At 39.2% G+C, this 12,215-nt stretch overlaps 1 protein-coding gene across 1 annotated transcript in view; it reads right to left on the bottom strand.

The window, feature by feature from the left end:
* The window catches only part of kcnh5b (potassium voltage-gated channel, subfamily H (eag-related), member 5b), a 186,179-nt gene that overhangs the window by 139,499 nt on the left and 34,465 nt on the right, over nucleotides 1–12,215 (bottom strand). The window contains exons 5-6 of the mRNA XM_084915478.1: nucleotides 9,615–9,730; nucleotides 5,127–5,519 (exon numbers count right to left, since the gene is read on the bottom strand). Of these exons, the coding sequence (XP_084771604.1) occupies nucleotides 5,127–5,519; nucleotides 9,615–9,730 (509 nt within the window). The remainder of the gene's footprint in view (nucleotides 1–5,126; nucleotides 5,520–9,614; nucleotides 9,731–12,215) is intronic.

The following is a 12,215-nucleotide window of genomic DNA, read 5'->3' as shown; positions in this document are numbered from 1 at the left end:
AATTGCTACTCCTAGTTTATGACCAGAACACCTCACCAGTGTGCAAGATGAATGTAGCTGTGTGCACTTTTTTAAAGCAGACTCAGGAAGCAGCAGTGCAAAACTGAACTGATTTGTAATGCTTTATATGTTTTAGGGTTAATTTATTTTTATTTTTCTAAATTGTTCAGAAAATACTTTCTCATTGTTTCATGTGCTGAAACAATTATGTTAATTAGGTAGATGCAATTTAATTCTTTTCTTGTTTTCACTGTTGTAATGACTTTCTCTTTTTCACTTTCCCTCAAATACCCTAGAAATGGAAAACATTTTCACAAGTTTTCTCTGTTTTGCATCGTTGTAAAGTGATTATCTCTGAGTATGGGATAGCTGGCCAGGCAAAGCAGCTCTCTGAGGACATTAGGTTTATTTTCTGACACTTAAAATCCTTCAAAGTCAAAGTTAATCATTAAAAGATGAGCAATAGAGGAACTGCATCTCTAGTTTTGATTAGCCACAATGTTAAGCAGTGTTGTGGCTCAAAGTACAGTCACTGATTGTCAAAAACAATATAATTGGGACTAACGAGCCTTGTTATTATGAAAAATACTGAACATTGCCATATGGCTATACTATGTTGTTATTCAGACAGAAAAGAAAAGTTCTCCAAACTCTGGTATCTTCTGCATATATATATATATATATATATATATATATATATATATATATATGGCTGGTTATGACTTTTAAGGCTCTTATGAGAGCCCTAAAAGTCATGCGTTTGTGTGTAAGCAAGTATGTGTAAGGATGTGTTGGCAGCACCTACATCTCACCATGCTTTGGCATGGCTTGACAACATTTGAAACCTGCGTTAAAATACAACTAAAAATACTTTCCGCCTGCTTCAGCCATAGAATGCATCAACACGAGGATGAAATGAGGCTAAAATAATTTCTGCCTTTCTCCTTTCACATTACACCTTAAGCCGCCCAAACACCGTCCTCAGTCAGCATGCATCCATTCTTCTAGCCTGCTAATACAGAAAAGCAGCAGCAAAAATGTGAATTAGGCAAAGAGGGGCAGAGAGGCTTTGACTGTGTCCTCTGGAAATTTACGTGCCATTGATTTCCTCTCTGCCTGTCTCCCCCACACCCCACCCCCTCTCCCAGTTCACTGTTGTATACTATTTGAAAGGCAGCAACACAAAACTCCACCTAGCAGGGATCTCATCGAATCCATCAGCGACCGGCGGTGAGAGGCCGGAGGACAAGAGACACCTGAACTAACACGCAGCACAGCTCCAGACACTTACTGAATGATCCACAAAATAATACATCATTCACTCTGACAGTGGACACAGTTGGCCAGCCAATGCAAACAACCACAAAAACATGCTGAGGGGGAGGTTTAAGGCTGGCTGTGACACTGGGCCGTGAATTAATTACCAGTAATTCAACCCTCACGCCATGTTTCAGCTGAAATAGAAAAAGAAAATAGTCTGAAAACCCTGCAACCGTTTTCACTCAGTGTTTACTGCATATTTATGCACATGTCATTAATATGCTGTTCACTGTTAACAGGTTATTGAAATCATAATGTAATACTGCAAGTAATGAGTTGAATTGAAACAGAAACTATAAAACATGAATCGATTCATTTAACTTTTTTTCTTACCTTTACCAAAAACGTAATATTACAATATCTGACTGGTCCAACTGATCTATGGGTGCTACCAATATATCAGCTAGTATTAGCTATTTGCAATTATATATTGGTATCATCATTTGTGACGGCAGCTAAATAAACATTTTAAACTTTCTACTCAACACTTATGATTGTTGCTATTGCTCATTTGTTCACCAGAGGGCACTCTGCAACTCCTCTGTTGGCAACGTATCTTTGCAATGCCACAAACACAACAACCAGCTGAGCCAAGCAGTTGGGCAAGAATGTAAACAAGTAATCCTCGACTTGTTGTGACAGTGAAATTAGTTTATTTTTAAACTGCGTAAGTAAGGACTTATAAATTACTAAATATAACAAATGTAAGGGGAAATCTGTAAAAGTGTAACATATGTTGAATCTGACACGTGAAAGAAACGCAAACAGAGAAGGTAACATCGCAAAAAGCCAAAGAATTGCCATTTAGAATATTTTTTTTAAATGTATAGATCTAGATAATTGCAGTATGTGTGACATTGTTCATGCAAAGTTTCATTCAGATTTCCTGCCCATTCAGGAGAAGATAGAGTACATACAGTACAGATCTATGTATATGACAAACTGTTTAGTAAATATCTATTTGTTTCTTTCAGAACAAATGATCTCTCTAAAACACTGGGATTTTTAAAGAATTATAAAATATAAAAATACAAAAAAAGTTAATTAACAACATCTGTACATCCTCGCATGAAAATACCTGTCAGTGTGATATTTTTTTTATCTCTTCTGTGTATGATTTTGGAGATATTTTTATACATTAGAGCTATTTGTGACAGTGACTGTATTATTTAATACTGTTGGTATTTCTGTCCTTACTGTCTTTGAGCAGCTGTAACCACATAATTTCCTCTGGGATTAATAAAGTATTCTGGTTCTGATTCGTAGGTGCACATTTAAGTTAGAAAACACAGAAAGATAACTTTGTTGTGCCTTTAAGAGCTGTTAAGAATAGTTACCAAAAAAAGCCACTAGAATGTGTGAACATTCAGCATGTTGTGTCAGTCCAAATGTTAACAAGAACAAAATGCCAAGAGAGGTGTGAAATGAAAAATTTATAGATGATTAAAATTCATCTGCTGGTAGTTTAAATGCTGGTATTATTATTGTTATTCCTGGCATCTGAGCACTCATGTGATTAAAGCCCAGCTTGGCAGACACACATGTATACATGTATACACTGAATGCAAAAAACACAAGTCGCACTTTGTTTTTTCACAAGCTCACAACCAAGTGTCACAACAAGAGCAAAAATCAAACATAAATAATTAAATGTTGAAACACATAAAAAACGAAGAATTACACGAGTAAAACTTCAGTAGATATTAGTTGTTCTTTTCATTCTACGTTCAATTGATTACTCCGTACACTCGGGCTGAAATATAATTAACTGCTGGGAAATCAAGTGGAAAATCACCTTTAATGGACTTGAGGCCATATTGATATAACTGCACGATATCTGATGGGGGTAAGTGGCCGTGAAAAATACTCAGAATGAGCTCGATCTCATTATGAAACCTTAACCAGAAATCAAACTCTCTAATGTGCAGGAGAACATCAGTACAACAGTATTTTCTGTAACCTCCTTGTGAGGAAAAGCTGGGACATAGGAGTTCTCCACCACTCTGAAAATCTGATGGCGGTACCTTTTAGCATGTTTAAAAATCCATGCAGCTCAAGCTCAGTCATTATGCCCTAGAGCAGACACTCACTTTCTTCTGGGAAGAGGAAGAGCAAATCCTGTCTCCAATATTCAAAATCTTTCCTCCTCTGTGCATCCCTTTAACCTAAAAAGATTTGAAATCTGCCAAAATACAACCTAATAGCATCACAGAAGCAAGATGAGCTTAGATTTTGCTTCATATTCGTCCCCTTCATATTAGTACATGACCCCATGTACATCTGATTTCAACATATAACCTGCAGCTACATTTGGTATTAATCATAATTCTTGGCTTTCCAATATATATTTGATTTCATCAAATGTTTTTATTTCTTTAGATAGTGACCACACTGGACAGAATTCAATTACATTACAAGATCCAATTACAGCTCAAGCTGTGACCATCTCCAGACCTGGTTTGGCCAATGTCATCACATTTTACATTTGCATTTACACCTGAATTAAATGCCTTCTTACCTTGTCCTGATAAGACGTGCAGACACAGACTGCCTGTTAATAGCAGGTGTAAATGGGGTCACAAACATTCACTGTGACTCATCTGTGCCCCCAAGCTTTAAAATCAACCAATCAGCAAACTGTGGGAAACAACTGACATAATGGCTTGATGAGTCATCATCTCGAGAGAACTTACAGTAATCTTGGAAGTATAACACGAAGCCTGATTTTTGCTGTGTAATCACATCCCTTTCATTTAGATGTAAATGAATTACGGAGCCACTAAAGCCCATGTGGTGAATCAAAAAACAATCATCAGTCATCTTCTGAATCATCTGAAAATAATCTGTTACACATCTGGCTCAAACTGACAGACTGACTACAGACAGAACAGTACCGGGAAACATATTAGTCCCTTTTAAATGTTTACTCATTTCAGCCACAAAAAGAAGAAGCCCACTCTCATACGAACCCGTCATCTCAAGATCACGCATTGAGATGAGGACTGCATGAATAGACAGAAGATGGCGAGACAATCCTAGAAGAACTATAAAGCTTGAGCACTTAGGCACTGTTTATTTAAAAAAAAAGCTCAAAAGCTTCTGTTCATTCACTGCATCGTGTACTTCAGTAACGATTTTTAACCCTGAAGTCTAAAGAAGGCAAAAAATTTGACGAATAGTCCAAAAGGTTATTTGAGAGGTGCACAATTCAGCCACAACATTAAAAGCACTGACAGGTAAAGTGAATAATAATATAAATCATCTTGTTACCATGGCACCTGTAAAGGGGTGAAATATATTAGGAAGAAACAGATCTATTACATTTTGAAATGGATGTGTTGAGCAGGAGGAGGGAAGAAAATGAGCAAAAGGGCCTGAGCACCTTTGACAAGAGGGAAATGTTTGGTCCTGGCATTAATGCGAATGTTACACTGACATGTACCAAAGTCAACTGTATCTTCAGCCCCATTCAGCAGAACAATGCGTACTGCCACACTTTAAAAAAAAAGTTTGAGGTTCAAGATGTTGCTTTGGCTTCCAAATGCCACCTCAACATGACTCTGCATGGCTTAAAGGATATGCTGCTAGCATCTTGGTAATTAGTACAACAACGTCACCGTAACAGGTCTAATGGAGAACATACCTTGATGGATCAGAGCAGCTTTGGAAGCACAAGAGGCAGCTACACAATATTTAGACCGGTGGTTTTAATGTTGTTGGCCACTTTCAGGGCTGAATTGAGATTTAGGTTTGTGCGAATTCTAGGTAATTGCACCTCTAACAACGGTAGAAATGCCCAAACTTACCTCATCCACATTCTCAAAGGCATTGATGATGTCATAGGGCAGGCACGACAGCAGGTCGATGACGAACCAAGTCTTCAGATAGTTCATCCGAATGAGTTTGGGGTCAGAGATCACCTCTCCACCGGGCCCCACGAAGGTGGTGTGGAAGTTGAGAACGATATCCACCAGGAAGATGACGTCGACTACGCTGTCTAGCACCAGCCAAACAATGTTGTTCTGCTTGGTCTTAAAAGAGACATTGTAGGGCACCATGATGGCCGTGTAGAAGGTGAGGATGAGGATGACCCAGTCCCAAGTGGTCTTGAAGGTGCAGTAGTGAAGTATTATGTGAGGTGGTGTCTTGGGGGCTTCCTGCTTGTACTGCGGGAGGATGTCAGAGTTTAGCTGCAAAACCTGGAGGTGGTTTTGCAGATGGAAACAGCAATATGATTAGACTTCAGTTCTTCATCAAAAGCACCCTTAGTCTAAACAAAATACAACAGTAAATGTACAGTATGGGGAAAAAACAGGTTAATGCTTTAGACATCTGTGGCTTTTGTATATTTAAGTGTACATTTTACTAATAACATGAATTAATAAGTGATTTTCCAGCTCTTTGGCATCTTTGTGTGTTAAAAACTTGTAAATATTGAACTGCCAGTTTTGTTTATGCATTTTATGCATTTCCAGCTCTTTTTTTAAACTCTGAGAATGCATAAGGGTAAGCTTTTGTTTTGTTTTTATTTCTATCTCTGGGCTATTAGTTGATTGTCTCTCAGAAACAAGTCATTTTTATCTGTTGTCTGTTTAAGAAATCCCTCCCTAAAAGCCCATTTTCACTTCATTAGCCAATTCCTGGAATCCTGCTAAGGGCAGCCGGGTGAGCCATACTAACTGTACTGCTGGACCTGCTATTGCATGAAGTGAAAGACACTGGAAACATTGGGAAACCAGTTTCATATCAACATTGTGGCATTGAAATGAACTAAAGGAAAGCATAATGCTGCAGGTTTCCTTTAATACTGATTTGAATTAGCAGAAAATTTTATATGTGCAAGAGTTCCAAAGAAAGCTAAAATTCCCCTGGTTCTTTCTCCAGTGTGAGTCCGATTTATTAGTTCATTAGAGAAAAGTTTGTCCTGTCAAGCGAATTTCTAACTGTCAGCGATGTTTGTAACAGCAGTCCAAGAAAGACGGTTGCACGTTTCTGTTTTTTACTAACTATATGCACGGTTTCCAGAAAGGAAACGAGAGAAAGGGGGAAAGTGATTAAATTAGTGAAATAGATGAAAGAAAGCTCAACAAAAACTGTCCTTGTTTTGTTTTTGTTTATTAAGTCTAACGATCATCAGCCCATGCTGCTCAGCACTGTGAAGGAAAAGTTTTTCCTCTCAGTTTTAATCTGTATTCATCACGTCTGTTCCTCTGTAAGGCTGTTGGTGACAGAAATGTATTATGAATACATTTTGGCTTGACGTGGGAAGACACAGAAGGGGGACTGAAATTGGCAAGAAGAAAAGGAGAGAGGGGGGAAAGAATAGATGACCAAAAAATTAAATTTAAAAACATTTTTTTAAAAGAATACGTAGTCTATTTCCTAGCGTGGTGATGATCACCCTTGCCAAGCTCAGCCACCTCTACAGAACAGACTCCATTAAATCCAGCAGCTCCACATGCAGATCACACATTAACCATTCGACTCATTATTTATACAAAATAATATTCTATTTGTGTCAGCTACAGAGCTGTAGTATATTCTGCCGCCGCAAACATAACACATCAACAGGTTTCTGTATTCAGTGAAAGAAGCCTGTTAAATATACATATTTAGTAGTAATACAGCTCTAATAGTAAAATTGCTGTTTTTATAGTTACTACCAATACAGCTCTTCTGGTTCTGGTATTATTGTATTTGCGATGACTACAAGTAATAACCCTAAACTACTGATACTGCATGTCATCATCATTTTCTCCTGACAAAACAGTTGGGACAGCGTGGCCTCAGTTAGCCCAAACTGTCCTCACACTGGGATTCGGTTTGATGCTAAATAAAACGATGGATTGACAGAGCTGAGGTTTAACAGCAAGCTTCATAACATCAGAGCTCAGTCACTTCTAATTCTCTTCATCAAAGCTGTCAGTCAAACTGGTCAAGAGCTGCACCACAGCTCAGAAATGAGGCTGCCAATTAACCCACAGAAGCATTGTGAGGAGAAGAAAAAAAAAACACTCGCACACATCCCTGCTTACACGTGAGACACTCAACAGCATCCTTGACAGACGCCAGCTGTGCCTTTCAGACTGCAGAGCAGATGGCTCACCTGCAGTGTCTGCTGAGCACCCTCAACACATTACCCTGCAACCCATCCAGCACCAGGCCAGGAAAACGGCTAAGAGAGTGCATTAGCTTGTTATACCAGGTCTAACTTATTTCTTTTTCCAGTCCTTCCTTCCTACTTCTCTCCTAAACATTACTGCTCTTACATTCTCCCACATCTCCTTCTCTCATGCCATTCTTTCCCTCTTAAGTTGCTACTTCCACTCCTCTCTCTTCCCTCTCTTTGTAGTTCTTTTTCTCCACCTTTCTCAGTTCACCTCTGTTTCACCTTTAGGACACCTGAGTCGGTAACACCTTCCCAGAAACCCTCACAACTTCTTGCATCATGCGCTAAACACAAACAAACTCTGATTAAAGGCATCACACCTTCCTCAAACATTCATGAATAAAACAGGTTGATGAACACTGGGAAAATGAACCATCTTCTTTCCACCCTGCAATCCATTTTCTAACTTTATAGCACAATCATTTGGAGTGCTCGCACCACCCTATTCTGTCTCTCCACCTGTCCTGAATGGTCCCCACAGTTCAGAGGAGCAGCAGGGAATGTGTTACTTCCAACAACAGCAGTTAAGGGGAGGGTGGTGTGCGTGTTTAGGAAAAGGTGAAGCCTGTGACTGCGTATGCATGTTTTTGACTGTAAAAGTTGATGTTCTCTTTTAGTGAGCTTTGGGAATATGGTCAGAAGGAGGCTATAAATCTTTTATACGGGGATTTTTTTGGTGCAGAAATATTTCAAGGGTGGCAAATTTACAGTGTGTGTGTTTATACAGAAGACTCCTTCTGGTGTGACAGGGTAGCTACAGTTAGCGACTATGTTGTCTGCAGAATGAAGAATTGGGAATGATTTTCAGTTTAAGTTGAAGAACTAAGCTGCTGCTTAAATGGAACAATTAATAGAAGGTTTTGCACTGCTTAAAGGTTAGCAGGCAAACAGAAAACGCACTTAAATTTACAATAATACAATTTCTTTTTTTTTATCAAGCTAGGATTAGCCAGCTAGCTGCTATTACTAGGTAACCAGCAAATTTTCTATCTGTGTGAGCAGTTCAGCTTGTGTTACCAACTTCAGCCAGATAAAAAACTATTTGTATCTAGTGAAACCTTGTGCACACACGGCATAAGTACAATTTAGGTGGGGAAAAAAGCTTTTTAAACCTCAAAGTTGAGCAAGCTAATAATCAAATCATAACAACAGTTGCCTCAAGGTGCTTAATATTGTAAAGATACTACAATAATACAGAGCACCCTCAAAAATCAGGCAACCCCCTTTGACAAGGGTGGGCAATCTCAGTCCACGAGGGCCGGTGTCCCTGCAGGTTTTAGATCTCACCTTGGGTCAACACACCTGAATCACATGATTAGTTCGTTACCAGGCCTCTGGAGAACTTCAGGACATGTTGAGGAGCTAATTTAGCCATTTAAATCAGCTGTGTTGGTTCGAGGACACATCTAAAACCTGCAGGGACACCGGCCCTCGTGGACTGAGATTGCCCACCCCTGCCCTATGAGCAAGCACTTTGGCAACAGTGGGAAGGAAAAACTCCCTTTTAACAGGAAGAAACCTCCGACAGAAGCAGGCTCGGGGGGCAACGATCTGCCGCGACCGATTGGGGTGAGGGAAGGAAGACAGGATAAAAGACATACTGTGGAAGAGAGCCAGAGATTAATAATAGCTCATAATTAATAGCCACCAACAGCCTAACTTTATTGCAGCATAACTAAGGGTAGGTTCAGTGTCACCTGATCCAGCCCTAGCTACAAGCTTTGCCAAACAGGAAAGTCTTAAGCCCAATATTATAAAGACATAGACATATGTCTGTCTCCTACATCAGGACATCCTGAAAATAACAAAGTAATAAATAGATGAGCACATGTCCCCTTCTTGGCCAGTTACAATGTCTCAAACACAAATTTAGATCACTCCATGAAGTCCTGTTGCACTTGTACATCTTTGGGTCATAATCTGTGGTCTGGTTCTTATCACCAGTGATGATCCATTACGCAAAACCCAAATCTACGAGATGATTACCTTGAAGGGGCGATGTGCCAAAACTGGTTTGGGTCTTTTTTTTTAATAGGTGGCACTGAGTAACTTTTTCATCGGACCTAGGATAAGTACCTGCAAAAAAAAACTGCAAAAATGTTCTTCATATAACATATGTGCTCACCTCAGCCAGTCTGGACTGTTTATGGCTGACTTCATGTTTGCCAATAGGCGCCAGTTGCTGTAGGGTGTTGCGGTTGTTGGTGAGTGCACGTGTGAGCCGTGCAAATTTGGTCCATCCTGAAAAAATGAGAAGTCAATTATTGCCAAAATCACAGTCATTACACTTTAACCGGTCTTGTCATCTATGTTAGCTGATACTTTATGAGCTACACAAACACAATCAGACCCCAGGCAGCTGTATGTTACCACTGCCCATGCAGTTTCCCTGCTCAAGGCTCACAGCAGTTCATCAGATTTTCACAAAATGTTGTCTACTGAATCATCGTGCTTTCATTGCAAAGCAGCACAGTTTGCTTTAGGAGGTCAGAGCCATGGATTAAGTAACAGGACTTTCACCTACTACAGTCATAATTCCAATATTTTTCAAACCACTGACACTTTCTTCATGCCAATTGTACTCTTAATTAAAACTGAAGCTACTTAGGATTATGAAAAGATCATGGTAGCATTTAAGCACCTGTTTGACAACTTCAACCTGTGGGGAGCCTCACTTACACTTCTAGCACAGCAGCAAAACCCTTCCTAGTAAAATACATTATTTGTCTTCATGTAAACAAAAAGATGGCATTTTGTCTCCATTTCACTAATTCATGTAAACACAGCGCAAAACCCACAGCCATCCGGTGTGCCCTGACCACACAGGAATCACTGAAAATTTTGCACATTATAGTCTTGTGAAAAAGCAAAGGCTTAGGGAACCTGCTGTCTGTATGTACCAGTCAACCAGACATTATTCCTAGGAAAATTCCCAGTAATTTGGTATATTTTCACACCATCATCTGCGGTCGACCGCATGCAACACTCAGAGATCCGTACACCCTGAGAGTCGTGAAAATCAGTGTTTAAATGGCAGAATTGAACTGTCATTGTAAATTGTTCCATTTCAAAAGAAGAAAAAGGGTAGAGAAGAGCCGTCCATAACCAAACAAACACAGAAATGCTGAAGATGCATCTCACACATCTGGATCAAATCATGTTAATCGTCCATCCCATGTTTCCCAATCAGTATTGTTAGATTTCCTCTTTTGGTCTTTTAAACTGAAGCCTTTCGTCCTGTCTCTGACTTCCATGTGATTCTTTCATCTCATGGAAAAAACTAGAAAAACAAGGATTAAGATGAATGAACACTTCTTGAGCCCTCTGAGCCCTCGTGTTTGTGTGTCTTTGTCATTTTTTAAAAACATGGTCATAAGAAATATTCCAATAAATAAAGATAGTAATAGCTGCAGTTTCTTTGGAAAATGTAATTATTAACTAAAAACAGATTCATATAAAAGTTTGTAAGTCTACCTAAAAATACAGCCATGTCAGCAGAGGTCATTGCTCTCACCTTTCTCAGTGAGAGCAAACACAGTTTTGGAGGTCAGGTGCTTCCTGCTCTATTGCTCTAAAAATAAAATAAAATATTTCAAAGAGAAAAGGGTCACACAACAGGGGCACATCACTTACAGTAGTCACACGTCGTGATCGACCCGGCCCTTTGAAGAAACCATTACGAATAAAAGGCAGACTTTGAAATGGCTTTTAACCCTCAGGCCTCCAGCGACGTGAAAATCCTCCTTTCATTCTCTGTTAGAACTGAGAGAAACTCAGGCGCTCACTTCTTTGTGCAGCGGTGTAGAAAAGCCTGAGACAATTCTGTGCTGATGTCAATACGGGAGGAATATCAACAGGACATCCAATTTATTCTGAGCGCCGAAACCCAATCACTCAGCTTCCCTCGAGCAAAACTGCTGCTGCAGCTATTGTAAAACTTACTGTACGGCTTCAGTTTCTAAGGCTTCTTTTCTTTTTCTACACATTTTTAAAGTTGGTGTTGCACAACCACAGAAAATGAGCCTTACTTTTTAGCTAAAATGAATATTTTAAAGTATATTTTCTTCAGGGAAATTGCTGCAGCATATGTACACTAGCATTGATTGTGTAACTCACTGTATATTATACTGTATTTTGTTGGCTGTTGATCAATTTCACTTGTTCGTCATAGTCCCTGCAGTGTGTTCCTATCTTTTCTACCTCACATTCTACATCAGTGCGCTTTAATATTACCTGTATACTTCCTACGCTGTAATGTTACCTATTACCTTTTAACAACTACAGCTAATACATTTGAAGATTCTAATTTCATATTTACACAAAAATACATGTAAACCCACGAAACATCCTGCGGCTCAGGCGGAAGACTGGGTCGGCTACCGATCGGAAGGTCGGTGAATCAATCCCTGGCTTCTCCAGTTTGTATGTTGAAGTATCCGTGGGCAAGATACAGAAAAAGGTACAGAGTTCCTCCCTGCATCCACCAGAGTATAAGTTCATGTCTGAATGATGCTATATGAACAACTTGTCACATCCTCAACAGAAAAAAGTGCTTTACCTGTCCATTTACCAAATTCACATCCCATCTCGAAAGGCTTAATTTGTTATCTTTGGGGTTGTTTTTTAAAAGAGAGTGTAGTTTTTTCTTTCCTCAAACTTTGGACTGTTACAATGACACTGTTAAATTGCAAATAATTATTACTCATCATTATTATTAATAATAATA

The sequence above is a fragment of the Perissodus microlepis genome, chromosome 19 (genome assembly GCF_051167445.1).
Source record: "Perissodus microlepis isolate ML-2025 ecotype Zambia chromosome 19, ASM5116744v1, whole genome shotgun sequence".
NCBI lineage: Eukaryota > Metazoa > Chordata > Actinopteri > Cichliformes > Cichlidae > Perissodus > Perissodus microlepis.
Note: the sequence above shows the minus strand (reverse complement) of the source record. Positions and strands in the feature narration are given on the sequence as shown.